Source organism: Sinohyriopsis cumingii, chromosome 12 (assembly GCF_028554795.1).
Source record: "Sinohyriopsis cumingii isolate HCF-2022 chromosome 12, ASM2855479v2, whole genome shotgun sequence".
NCBI classification, from domain to species: Eukaryota; Metazoa; Mollusca; class Bivalvia; order Unionida; family Unionidae; genus Sinohyriopsis; species Sinohyriopsis cumingii.
In genome coordinates this window covers 54,298,545-54,313,801 of record NC_142972.1, presented here as the reverse complement: position 1 = coordinate 54,313,801, position 15,257 = coordinate 54,298,545, and the positions used below count along the sequence as shown (strand labels likewise).

The 15,257-nt window shown below is 35.2% G+C and overlaps 1 protein-coding gene across 1 annotated transcript in view; it reads left to right on the top strand.

Annotated features, from left to right (window-relative positions):
* LOC149786471 (hexokinase-2-like) overlaps positions 1-15,257 on the top strand; it is a 65,716-nt gene that overhangs the window by 36,048 nt on the left and 14,411 nt on the right. The window contains exons 9-10 of the mRNA XM_089976925.1: positions 6,432-6,587; positions 7,328-7,470. Of these exons, the coding sequence (XP_089833051.1) occupies positions 6,432-6,587; positions 7,328-7,470 (299 nt within the window). The remainder of the gene's footprint in view (positions 1-6,431; positions 6,588-7,327; positions 7,471-15,257) is intronic.

Genomic DNA, 15,257 nt, shown 5'->3' with positions numbered 1-15,257 from the left:
ACAACATAACAATAAAATCCCATTACAATTAGAGTTTTGTAAAAGAAAATGTCTGAGCTGGAAAGTAGATGGTAATTTAGCAAGCAGCCAGTTGATAGTGAGAAGGCTGTGAATTCCATATTTTTGGGAAATCTCATCCTGGGTTTATGTTTTTAAAAAAATATAATGCCAGCACTATTTCAAGATAGATTTTGATCCCTATCCAAATTGCAGTGTGTTTCATTAGCTCAATCATGCTACTTAAAAATCTTAGTCTGATAAAATAAACTCTTCTTTATATATGTCACCCAATCATAATACCTTCAGAGAACTACTACCACCTCGCAAATGCAGCCCTCCTAGATATTACTTTTAACTAAAGGAAACTAAAAGTTGTCATCTGACCTATGTGGCAGTCATGCAGAGTGATCTCCCCTTGGTGTAAGAGTTGGCGGAAATGTTTAAGAACCTCCCAGTTACTACTGGAGCAGAAGTCATGCTCAGTATGGAAGTAACTGCTGGGAGGCTGGGGGTGTGTAGTGTATTATTTGATATTGAATACATGTTTTGAAACTGGGTTATCATTCTTTTTGCAAATGTCCTGGTGGTGTTCCTTGATTGTCGTTTGAAATTCCTTATTGATATCACCTATATGTTTTCTATACTGCATGTTTGATAGGTGTGTAAAATATACAGTGTTATGTTTGGTACCATAACCTCTTGATTTGAAATATAATTGAGGTTTGTATAAATACTTTTAGACATTTTGGAGTTTTCCATTTGCAAGTCAATACTTTATTTGCAAATGATTTTCCCCAAGAAGCTTTGAGGTTTTCTTGCCTTTTGAAAGGCCATTTCCTAATCATCTGTCTTGTTGAGTGTGTGGGTACCATCTTGTTACAACAGTTCCTTCTTCCTAGGCCCTAAGGAATAGTTAGAAGCCACACTTTCTGTGTATGGTTTGAGGGAGCTAGTTTTGTACATGTATACTATTTGTACATTCTTGGATAAGTTTCTGCATTTAGCTTAGTCTTTTGCATCTGTGTGCATACTGTTATACCTTGAATAGTGAAACTTAAGCAGGCGATGCTTCTTAAGAAGTCTTACACCCGTGTCACAAAAGTAGATTTCAGGGATCCACTGATTTCACACTTCACAGAATTTGGTTAAATTTTATATTTTTGGTTTATTTCTCAAGCACTGTTTATGCTGCAGTGATCACATTAGTAACGAAAAAGCTGTAAATGATTTTTCAGAATTCACTGAACAGACTTTCATCAGATTTGACAGGAAGCATCCAGGCTGGACAACTTTTACATTTGTACAAATGATGCCAATGCATCTTCAGATATTTGTCTGTTACTAAAAGTAGAGAAGCCATTGTAAAAAAAAACTAGAAAAGCATTTAAATAACATTTTTAGAAAGTTACCAAACTTGTCAGAAAGGATCAAGGTGAGCTTTCAAGTCTGTACTAATGACACTGATCCACCATCAAAGATGACCACCATTACTTATTATAGAAAAACCTTTAAACTGCTTCATCTCCATAACTGCTACAAAAAATTTGATTAAACTTAACAGAAGGCATCCTGGCATGAAGACCTTTCAGCTTCAAATGTTTTTACCATTATTCTGTCAAATTTGGTCCCTGTTGCTAAAAATAGAAAAATTAAATGCCCTACTTCTCAAAAATTAAAATACTTCTTAACAGAATTTAACCAAATTTTGACAGAAAGTATACTGACTTCTAGGGCTTAATAGTGTTGATCAGCCCTCAACTATGGCTGCCATTATTAAAAATAGAAAGTAATGTATTTGCCAGTTTCACTGTTAAAGCAAGGGCAGTAACCAATGAAGAGGACTATTCACAATCACATGTTTAGGTTTTGCAGACTTCTCTCCATTAAAACAGATCTTTAAAAGTTATATTAGAACACAGGATTTGTAAATTCTAATGAAACAGGTTAATTTATTGAGCAAAATAACATAGCTTAGAGATTCAATTCAGCAATCTGCAATTCGAAGCTGAAGAAAATTATTAAATAGAAATATAACCAATAATACCTCAAGTAGGATGAGATTAACTTGGAAAACAGTGAAGTGTATGCAGTTTTCATAGCTGCCAACCCTCATGATTTCAGCATGAATTTCACAACTTTCTACAGCTTATCACAGATTCATGCCGCATGCCAAAAAAATCACAAATTTCCCAATTCTCAGTTATTTTAAATTTTCCTGTTAAGTGCTAGTCATGATATTGGCAGTTGCCAAAATGGTCGGGTGCTGCAAGTTGCAATATTAGTAAACTGTACCCTATTGGTACAGTTGGTATGGTAGCAAGCATTTTAACGTATTTTAATCTATATGTATAACAGTAATTTTACAAATGCTTTTGAAAGAAACCAGGACGTAACCAGAATTTTTCTCCATGCATGTGTCGCCAACACTGATTGGAATTACCATTTGGTGTTGCAGCTTGAAAATGTCTTCACCACCAAGGGAAAAGAAATGTATTGCACACAAAGTGAAGTTTTGTCTGGAATATACCAGAATTTGGCCATACATTCAGCCATCAAATACTGATATACATCATGCTTTTTGCACACAGTTACCACAAATTTTAGCATAGTGCATGGTGGCAGGGACGATGCGAGGAAGCACATTGGTAGCAAAAAGCACACAGAGGTTGGGAAACTACATGAAGACAGGATTTTCTAGCGATGGAATTTTTTAGATTGAAAGATTAGCATATATCTTAATTTGCTTGAGTTCACAGTTTTCTGCACATGCACTGACACCACCCATCGTTCACTGTTCGATGTTACATCTTTTGGATTAATATCATTTCATAATTAAGCTACACTGCAGTTAAAATGTTTTCACCTCCAAGGAAAAGATTGTATTCCACAAAAGTGAAGTATTCATTGGAGTCAGCAAAATTTGGCCTAGCATTCAGCCATCAAACATCAGTGTACAATATGTGTTTTGCTTAGCAGTGTGCCACAAATTTTACAGTCGGGAATTTGCACAAGGGCTGGTATTGTTGCTTACAATTTACCTGTCAGAAATGTACCATGCAGTAATGTTATATAGTATATGTATGACAGATAATTTGTAAGCAACGATATGAGCCCCTGTGGGCATGTGGCAGAATGATGTGAAAAAACACACTGCTATAGTACCCCCAGCAGATTTCAGTTTTGGCTTACTTTATACCACCTACTCAAGTCCTGTATGTTACCAGTGCTGAAGCATTGTTTGTGAGCTTTCTTGTTGAACATGACCTGTCTTTCTCAGTTGGGGATCAGCACCAATGACAATGAAAAATTATTTCCTGTTGTAAGAAAAAATAAGACAAACTTTATTGCCTCCTTGGGTGCTGAAAATTTGCAACAATTTTAGTCACCAAGAGTAACCAGCAGGCAAGAAGCCTGAAATGTTTTGAAAACGAATTTACCATAGCCCAGTTGAGGAAGTTCAAGACTGCCACATCATCTTATCATGACAAATAGGATGAAGTTTGTGTATATCAGTAAATCTGGCTGCAAATAAAGTAGTACATGTAATCAGTGTAAATAATGTTTTATTTTTATTTTGGGGTTTTCATATAATGCAGTTGTTGTTGTTGTAGGGTTTAACGCCATTTTTCAGCAATATAATGCAGTACGTACTGACCATCAAAGTAGATGGAGTTAGTGTCATGGTATAATTTTTCACTAATTGTGTTCAAAATTCACTAATTTGTATCCCACTTTTCACTAATTGCGAGTCTGGAGGCTTGGCAGCTCTGAGTCTTGGGAAGGAGTTTGCTGTATTGTATCCTTTGGCTTTCTCTTCACAATGAACTAAACTATTGCTCTGATTTCTGCAAACAATGAAAGACCATTTCATGAGTCAACAAAAATCAGATGCCTTTTGGGAAAATACTACCAAGATGGCTCAGCCCAAACAAACTGTTTGCAATGTGTTGATTGCAAAAAGACACAAAACAATAACACTTTTGTCTAGTGCAAACATGTGATGGCCCTGCTTCAACTTTATTTTACTTAAATTTTAATTGAAAGGAGGAATTAAACATGTAGGGGATCATAAGGAACTCCACTCCATTTAGAACATATGCTGCATTTAAACATATTTATAGTTATAAAGGTTTCGATTACCTGCTGTACAAAGACAAAAAATTTGGTTTATCGAATTATTTACTCATATTTAGCTGCACTGGTCACATGCCAGAAGAACTTATCAAATGGCATGTTGTCCATTGTCATTTGTATGTCCTAAGTCAGGTGTTCTTCACCCGTTCATTTGTACAAATTAGTTATTACTTCTCCTCCAGTAATTACTCTACACACACACATTCATCCCCAGGTCTAGTTGGTCCTAAAATTTAAAAAAAATGGTACAGTAGTATGGCCACCTGAATAGCAATGTTGTAAAGATTGTTATCATTACTACTTTGGAATGGGTGATCATATCAACATGGGGTTTACACAGAAGGGCTGATGTCCAGTATGTTTTTCCTAAATGAAAATGGTGTGAATCTGACATCTAATATGGGTGCTAAATCATTTATCTTGAAAATATTTAATTGCTACTGCTCCTGAATGGAAAATCTAATTAAATATGTGGGTTTCACCAGTATACTTCTTATGTCTAATTGGTGCTAAATGAAAATGGTTCTTGCTTTACATTCGGTATGTCCACAGCAACAGTTATCTTGAAAATCTTGTTATTAATACATCTTCTGAATAGATGGTCATATCAGCATGGGGATTTACACAAAAAGACTTCTATGATGTCTAGTTGGTTGTAAATGAAAATGGTGATGATATGATTTCCAATATGACCATCACAGCAGCCATCTCGAAAGCATTATTGCTTCACCATCTGAATGGAAAGTTATACTGGCATGTGGTTTTCACCGAAAGACTTAACATGATGTTTAGTTGTTCTAAATGAAAATGGTTCTGCTTGAACATCCAATATCGCTGCCATAGTAGCCATGTCGTAAATTTTGTAATTGCCACTATGAAAATTTGAGTATATCAGTATGTGGGTTTTCACCATTATACTTTGTTTGATGTGTAATTGGTCCTAAATCAAAATAGTTCAATTCTGACATCCACTTTGGTCACCATAGCAGCCATCTTTTCTGAACAGAAAGTTGTATTGGCATAGGGTTTTCACCAAAAGACCTTTCTTATGTTGTTGTTGTTTTTTTGTTTTGGGGCTTAACGCCATTTGTCAGCACACGATAGGCTATACATGGCGGCCAGTATTAATGATGGAGGAAGAACCCAGGAAAACCCCGGAAAGAACCACCGACCCACGAGAAGCTACTGGCAAGCTTTCTCACATACCCACATTGGCTGAATCCTAGACTCGAACCGCCGCAGACAGAGGTGAGATGGCAGTGATCCGTAACGGAGAGTGCTTTAGACCACTCGGCCACTCGGGGCCCCTTTCTTATGTTGTCTAGTTGGTCCTAAATGAAAATACTGACACACAAACATCCACCGTGGCAGGCATCTTGAGATCTACTTATTTCATCCTGAATGGTTGGTCATATCATAATGGGGTTTTCACCAGAAGATTTTTTTAAAAAGCATCTACTTTCTTTCTGAAATAAAAATAGTGCCAATCTGATATCCAAAATGGCCATCATGATGGTTGTCTTGAAAATCCTGTCACTACTACTCCTAGATAAAGAGTCATATCTGCAATGGATTTTCTGCAGTTGAATTATGATGTCATAGTTGGTACTAAATGAAAATGGTGCCAATCTGAAATACAGTAAGACCACGATGGCAGCCATCTTCAAATCTTGTTAATGCTGCTTCTCCTAAAAAGACAGTCATATCAACATGGAGTTTTCACCTTAAGATTAATTTTGATATCTGTTTGACCCTGAATGAAATGGTACTGATCCAACCTCAAATATGACTGCTACAATGAACATATAAAAAATCTTATCATTAACTCTCCTGAAGAGATGGTCATATCAATTTAGGGTTTTCAACAAGAATGTTCTAATGTTGTTTAGTTTAGTTTGCTCAGAATGAAAATGGTTCTGATCTTTCATCCAGTATAATTTCTGCCACAGATTAATTCCAAAATCGTATTTCTCAAGTATGTCAGAGAATGTTTCATACTCAGCATTTAAAAATAAGAATTGGCTTTATTTTCAAATCCTGGATTGTCTTTCTGGCCAGTGGAGCATTAATTATTTCAAGGGACTCTTGTTTGTATGGCCTGTATACATGACAGTATACTTATTATTAAAAAAATCACAGACAGTTATTGATTTAACTTGCAACTGTTTAGATTTCACCCAGTATATGTGATTTCTTGTGGAAGGTACCCACATTTTGCGGTAACATAAACAAATCAGAGGTTTACTCAAGATGGATTATGTGGATGTCATGATTATTTAAACGATTCTTTACAACAGGTTTGAAAAGCTGTATGCCGGTCATTACTTGGGGGAGCTGGTGAGACTGGTTCTAGTGAAGATGATTAGGGAAGGAGTGCTGTTCAAAGGGAAAGAGTCAGACAAGCTGTTTGAAAGATGGAAGTTCACCACAGCACATGTTACTGCTATAGAAAGGTAATACAAACTTGATCTAAACACATTAAACCACTTTTACTTTGTGTGCAAAAGTATACAAGTCAAAGGGATATTTTTCTTGGTAATGATGGTAGCAGCGAACAATCAGATATGCAAGAAACTAAACAGAAAAGTTTTACAATAAGTTGCCTTGCCTGAAATAAGCATCTGAATTCCTATTGTGTACAGAATAGACTGACACCATAGTTAAAGAATTTTTGACAGACAAACACTGTAGCCGTGTACATAGAATTTTACAGTAACCAAATAGGGTGGTGCATGTACCCTTATCCTTGGACATTTTTTGGTGGCCCTAAGCTAACAACTCACACCTGATTGATGGGAACATGAGAAATTAAAAATCTTCAGGAATTATCTTTCTTATATACTCTTGGAAACATTTATGATTGCAATCCTCAACAAATGTAAACAGTGAAATTCATGACTCTTGAGAAATAAGAGGTAAAATGTAAATACATTTGGGTTACAGGATGTTTCATGATAAATCTGTATGGATAGAATAATTTGGATTTTGTCTTACTTTTGTAAATGACATGTAAAACAAGTAAAACATTAATCTTAAGTTTTGTTTAGTTTAAAAAAAGTTTACATTCTAGTAAAGTTAATACTTTTCTGATTGTTTAAACAAAATGTTAGCTCTGATACCTATTTATCTCAGCTTACGCCTACAATTTTTTAAAATTTTCTCTCAAATAAAAATTCATATTTTTCTGCTGCAGTGACAAAGGCACGGATTCCAGCAAAACAATGCAAGTGTTGGAGGAGTTTGATTTGCTTTCTGCTGCTACAGAAGAAGATGTGATGCTAGTCAGGGAGGTCTGTGCTATAATGTCGCAACGGGGAGCTTTCATTGTAGCTTCAGGTATGTTGCCCTATTCTAAACATGAAATTTCTATTGGGATCAACATTTGATTTTTGCATTCACTATTATCTTGTTGAGTACTGTTCATTAAAATAAAAAAGCAATGACCTATATTTTACACTCCACTGATTATATTAATCAGAAGATTAAGATGTATTTTCATCATTGAAGTTGTTAATTAAATAGATGTGGATGCACTGTTAAATCATTTGACTTATCACATGCTTCATCTAGTAACATTTGGAAACAGTGGCCATTAGAAGCAAGTGATCCCAGTTGTTTGCATTGGAACCCTTGACTGAATGTTTAGGTTACACAGATGTGTTACGTGTTTAGGCTGGAATAACAGCAACACAAGAAAGAGTGAAAACAACAAGCTTTGAATAATATAACAAATAATTTATCTCCCTGGAAAAATACTGTAAAAATGAAAAAAATATAAACTTAAGGTTTTAAGAATCAAATCCAAAAATAATCCAAGAATAATCCATGAATAAAATTTTAGAATTCCTAATAATAAAATGATCTAATGAATTCAAGTTCGAGTCCCAACAAAGAAACTAAGATGTAAGACTATGATGTGTGCTGTATCCTGTTCAGTGATGTTGTCTACAGTTCATTGTAGAAACTCAAGAAATAATCCGGTGTTTGAAATCCGAATAAGATTTTTACGAAATGTCTTTGTTCAAGAATTCTGTATGTGCACAATAATATTTCCAAAGAAATGAATTAAACAAACAAAAATGCTGAAGTGAATAAAAGTATATAGCAAACACAACACTAAAGGCAGTTTTGAAAATACGATTTGCAACCCTTCTCTACCAGCCAAGGCTTTGATATGATAACTATTTCTTCACCTTGGCATATGGAACAGATATTTCTGTACTTTGGGTATGTGAATTTCATTGGATGCAGTGACAAGCCAGTGCATCCAATCAAAATTAAGTTGTTCAAATTTTAACACTGTTCATACATGATTGAGACAAGGGGAGTACACATCTTGAATGGACTGAAAAATAAGCAATTTTCCACTGCCTGTCTGTGTTTGTACAAATACCTTTCACTAAAATACACTTATAATGGCTTCCATATAGTTCATAGTCATACTTTCAATGTAAAACTTACAAAGTATCCTTTTGAATTAATTGTCTTCATCATTTCCAGCAGATGTACAATGCACCGCTGTTTCATGCTATTGGTTAGTTGACATTACATACAAAAGGAGGCAACTCATGAAATCCAATAGATGTTGCTCAGACAAAAAAACCCCACAATTTTCTACTCCCAAATATGCCCCCCCCCCCAACATACTTGTGTTGTGAAAAACATAATTTATAGTTATCTTAGTGAAGAAATAGAAAAAGAGAGAGAGATCTTTCTGGACGTCACAATATAAGCCCATAAGCTGTATAAACAGTAAACCAGCATGCCTATTGCTTATGGAAAACTAAGGGCAGTTTATACATTTGATTGTCATCGATCATGATCAAAAGATAAATTGGTCAAAGATAAAGAAACCCCTTACTGAATTTATTGTTAATGTTTGTGTGACTAGAATTTTTAACATAGCTTTAACAATTTTTCAGTCATATCACAATGATATCTGCAGTGTGGCAGTTTATATTGATGTCTAGCAATGGGGCAACATGCCGCAGACATGTAGCATGCTGTCCCACCCAGTCACATTATCCTGACACCAGGCCGACCAGTCCTAACACTAACCTCTTAATGCTGAGTGTCTAGTGAGGCAGCTGTTAGTAACATTTTTGAAAGTCTTTGGTATGACTCGGCCAGGGTTTGAACCCATGACCTACCGCTTCCGAGACTGACGCTCTTAACCACTAGGCCACCGGAGCGGTAAAATTTATTGTCAGTCACTATGGTGATGTTGTATTATGAATCCTTTGAACAAGCATCCATTCAGTGTCGCAACACGTTCATTTAAAACAAATTAAAGACATTTTGAAAAATCAATTTATTGTTCATAACTTTTAATGATAATATTTAAACTATCTTTATTAAAGATTATTGGCTCATTTATGATCAGATCAGTGGTAATGTTTCTTTGAAGTAAACACCGCTCCGGTGGCCTAGTGGTTAGAGCATCCGCCTTGGATGCAGGAGGTCGTGGGTTTGATCCCCAGCCAAGTCATACCAAAGACTTACAAAAATGGTACTAACAGCTGCCTCGCTTGGTGCTCAGCCTTAAGAGGTTAGTGTTAGGACTGGTCGGCCCGGTGTCAGGATAATGTGATTGGGTGGGACATCATGCTACATGTCTGCGGCATGATGCCCTAGTGCTAGACATCACTATAAACTGCCACATTGCAGACATCGTAGCGATATGACTGAAAAATTGTTAAAACTACGTTAAAAATCCAAATCACATCACATCACAACACATCTTTGAAGTAATATTTTGCTCTATATATTATTTCAATAGTGTGGAAGTATTAATTTTCAAAGGCAAAAAGTCAAATTGCATCTGTTACTCTCGGAAGGATGAGCCATTGACAATGTGAGTAAAATGAGCAAAGTCAGGCAAAACAATTTTAGAACTTCTGGTTGATGCAGTTTGACTTTGTGAAGTGCAGCAACATGGAGAGCAATTTAATCTTTGCAAACACTGCAAACACAGTAAAGATGTTCATCTTTCTTGAATGTACAAATTCTATCACCATGGCAATACCACCAGAATCAGGACAATGCATGAAAGGAAAGCTCAATCCTAAAAGTAACTAACATGTTTCAACATTCCAACTACTGTGACCATTGCATGTTTAACACTCCTCATAGCAATTTTAATACAGTATTTAATATTCTACCACACTTACACTGGTTCCATGGATTATAAAATAATTAGTTATATGTGACTGTATATACTATTTAGATGATATATTTTCATTTGTAAGTCAAGTCCAACTGTGAACAACATATACCCTAATCTGTTGTTGCATTATCATTATGCACAGGATGATCTGGGTCAATTTTGTTTGTTCTTATTATTCCTAAGAAACTGCAAAGACCTAGTTCTCTTGATGCAGCTGATTTTTGTTCTGTGTAGTTTGCAGCTGGACTCAACTCACAGGGAAGTATATACAGTACCTGGGCTAAATATAATCTGGGTGTGCTGGTTGTTAGCCAGGGACAGTTTGCCTTGGAAATATGCAAGCTGACTTATCGTCATAATGGACTGTATTTATTGGGGTTGCATAACGACTCTTCAGTACAACATTTTGTAGCAATTAGAATTCCCATGTGCAAATATTTGTTTTTGGAGTTTAGGAAATAGATGGTAATGTTCAGTCAAACTCATGCATTGCACAGTGCCAAACAAGGGTCTGCAAAACTAATTTATTGATCTCTGTTATCATGCTTTAATAAATGTGTGTTAACACAGTTTTTAAAATGAAGAAGTATCCTTCTGTCTTGAATTTGTAAAGACGTACTCTCTGCAGCACGCAAGCCAAAATTAGAGGTTATCAACCCAATGTTAGAGGATGTCATTGATCAGACATCATCCCAGGGGGACATATTTCAATCAGCCGCAGACACTGCCTCTCTATTTCTGAAACCTGACATCTCATTGGCATGTTGATGGATGGCAACCCTTAATATCTTCAGCCAATGAAATATCACATTTCCAATAATTGGGAAAACCTAATTCAGAGCTTTTGTTTGCAATTAGAGAACATATGGCATTGCAGACAGACAGATTACCAGAATTGCAGACAGATGGTGTCACAATATCTTGATTCTATCACAGAGATTTATTTTAGAGAATGTTAACAGGAAAATGGTTCACTTGTGGACAATTGCTTGAACATTTTGTCAAACTTGATTATGTTAAAGTGACAACATTGTTTTGACAAAAAAATCCTTAGTTATGAAAATATTGATATATATTGGTATAGGTCAACAAGACCAGTCTGTTTAACACTTTGTTAGAATGCAGATTAGGGCCAAGTCAACCTGAGAAACAGGTGGTGTATATGTCCCTAAAACTAGTCTATTTAACTTATCTATTGCAAAAATATTAGGACCTAGTCAGCTTGAGAGGAAGACATAGATCAACATGTCCAGAGTGTTGAACATTTAGATAGAATACAGGTCGGGCCTAGTTCACTTGGGAGAAAGTTACAGGTCAATAAGAACAGTCTATCTAATGCTTTATTAGACTACAGCTAAGGGCCTAGTCCACTTGAAAAAAAAAAGGGTTACTGGTGTGCTTGCTTGCCAATATCTGTGATGTGAGTGAATTGACTCTCAAAAATAATCCACTGAAAGGTCAAACAGAAAGTTCTTTCATGTTAAATTTAAATTTGTCACAAGATACCAGCACAAAAAATTCTTATAAAACAATTTTTGCCTTTAATTATATGAACTATATCATCTGCTGATACATTTTAATTTCTCCAGTTTTTTGTATGGTACTTTTAGTACTTTGATTCCAACTTTGGTGTTGCTCTAATTCCACATGTCTAGGGGAGATGCAAATCATGAGGTTTGGATGACCACTCATGAGATGAAAAAAGTCCTACTGTGGTACTATAGCCATTCCCAGTCATTCACAGTGGACTTACTGCAACGATTCCATCAGACTATATTCTGAAGCTTCCAATAAGGTTTTCAAGTCATTCATTATTTAAAATTGTACAGTGTGACCCCGCTATAACATGGTATGTGGGAGCCATAGAATCCAACCGTGTTATAGACTGAACTGTGTTATAAGCAACCAGGTCAGTTAGCTGAAGAAAATGATGCATATACCCCCAAAAAATTGCGGGGGTAGGGGGGTAGGTAATAAATGTGGGTGGTAAAATACGTGCTTCATCGGCAGTTACCATCTTAAATCAATGCATATTAAATGAGAAATACACCTGTAGTGAAAACAGAGAAGGCATATATAATAGTTTATTTAGAGAACCATGAATTGGTACATATACGGGAATACTGTTTATATATATATATACATGTCTAATATATAGCATAAATAGAGTATCGACACTGTGTACTTACCCGTGAATCTCATCATATACATTGAATCCACAATACAAGTGATTCCATCAAAAATATGCACACACAGAGATTTCAGATATTCAATAATTTTGTCACAGGTCATATTGGTCTAAATTCAGTGGTAAAACATAGCACAATCACATAGGAATGACGAAGCACATTTACTTTTCAGTATGTCCCAAGTCGGTAAAAGTTAATTAGCGTTTTAAGCCGCCATTGGTAGCATACATAAGAATAAACTTTTTCCCTGCAGAAAGGAAACTTTCATGGCACAGTTAACGTGTTCCATTCACATTGGAAAATGCAAATATCCATCAGATTCCATTACTTTTATTTAAGTTTGGTACTGACATCCTTTTAAGAAAGATTCATTCTTTGATGAAGGGTGCATGTATTCTTGAAGTCATCACTAAGGACAGATTTGGGAACCAAATAAATTCCCTTTTCATATTGTGTCGGCAAAATCAAATAATTGTATTGCATGATTGAGACTGATATTTTTTCCATTTGCCAAGTACGTTTTCCTAACAATTGGTGCTTGAAAGGTAATCTGTTTCCTTTGAAATTTCAGCAAACTATTTTATCGGGGTACATAAATTTAAAAAGGAATTGGCCATCATTTGGTCTATTCTAGCTACTGTTCCTCCCTGCCTATTGAATAAACCAATAAGTAAAATGTGTTTTTATTATTATTATTATTATTTCTACATTTGTGATAGCAGTGTGATGCTGCCTTCCATGCACGAGTCAGAAATTTAACAAAGGGGTGTTCTGAAGGATTTAATTCTGACTGAAAAGAAGAGGAATTTTACTTACCATCCACATACAAATGTCATTCTTTGTAAATATATTAATTACTAACAAGCGGCCGAAAATTCGACGAGAGATAGATTACGAGATAATGCCTCGTCCGGTTGATACCAGAAATGTCAACAACAAAAAAGTGGATATTTGCAACATACAGTACTCATGGTAGATGTCAATTATAAGCGGATTATGATATAACAATGCATTGTTTAGATGGTTTGTCAATATGGACAAAGAATTTGTTTATGTAACAATAGATAAATTTCACTGCATTTTATATCCAGTTTGCGGCTTCCTTTCATGGGGCTCTGAATTTCACCATTCCAAACCAATGGTTGTATATACAAGTTTAAATAGCACAACAATGTCGCCAATAAAAAAGTTTGCCGAATGGTATATTTTGCCACCAATAAGTTTGCAACATTGGCGAAGCCCTACGTGATCCAAGAATAAACTTTTTACGTTATTTTTCGTACTTTTAAGAAGAAAAAAAACCTCCTTTTTCGTGTTTGAGAAAAATGCATATAAAATGGCAGGAGCCACTCCATAATTGTCTTGTATTATTCATATGCGATCTCTTCGCCAAAATGATAATAAACTTTTAATGTTTTTTTCTCTCGTACTTTTAAGAAATAATTATTTTTTTTGTATACAAGAAAAATACATCTGTATGAAATTTTGGGAGCCACACCACGACCGTGTTATATCCAGATTCATGTTATAACAGAGTGTGCTGTTGTGGGGTGACACTGTACAAATTAAATGACTTTAGACTTTTGTTATGACTTGGTTATATGTGTACTGTCAACTTTGAATTTAATATCTCATTGATCTTGGCTGAAAGGATGGGACTGATTTTTGCATTCATCAATTGCGAAGTGGGTGAAATAAGTTACTGGCAGGATAATTAAAAGTGATCATTTTCTAGTTTATTTTATTCGCTACAAACTGATATGATTAACACTGTCAGTGCTACGATTTTTAACTCTTTGGTGCTGACCAGTTCAAAATTCCTTTGTATTTCAAATTGTATTTTAATAAAGCTGCAGTCTGGAATCTAGAACCAAGCTGCAATAGTCCTATATAGCAATCATTATTTCATATGTCCATCTAACCATCTTTCTGTCTGTCCATCTGTATGTCTGTTCATATTTCATGTAACCAACAGAGCTCTGAAACTATTATACATAATTGGATGTCACTTGATAGGTGAATTGCTTTTTGTTGGTAGATGATAGATACACTTTGTAGATGTTTCATTTTTGTTCAGATTCAATTTTGACAGAGAGACTGCCCATTTGTCATCATTTTTAAATCTACAGTGTATCCTTGTAGCCAGAATAGCACAGGAACTCATTAACATACTCAGATGCCATTTTTTTGTGTATATTGTTTGATGGAGCTAAATGTGCCTTTCATGGGGTTTGTGTTATCAACTCCATTTTGGATAGAGTTATGGCTCTTGATGTTGACTTTAATATCTTCAAATGGGATATTCTTTGTAACAGGCACAGCTCAAGAGCTATGCAGTATATTATGATGTAACATTATGGTTTTAGTCTTTTCAACTCCATTTTGGATAGAGTTATGGCCCTTGATATTTACTTTTAATATCTTCACATTAGGTATTCTTTGTAACATGCAAAGATCAAGAGCCATGCAGTATGCACTGATGTAACATTATGGTTTTAGTCTTTTTCAACTCCATTTTGGTTAGAGTTATGACCCTTGTTATTGAATTTAATATCTTCACATTGGATATTCTTTGTAAGAGGCACAGCTTAAGAGCCATGCAGTGTACTCTGATGTAACATTATGCTTTTAGTCTTTTCACATCCATTTTTGATAGAGCTGTGCCCCAATTACCTGTTTTTAACAGAAAAAACTTAATCTTCTATATTTTAATTGATCTTTCTGAATTCAGAAAAACACTTTCAGAGTCAGAAACTGAGACTGACTTA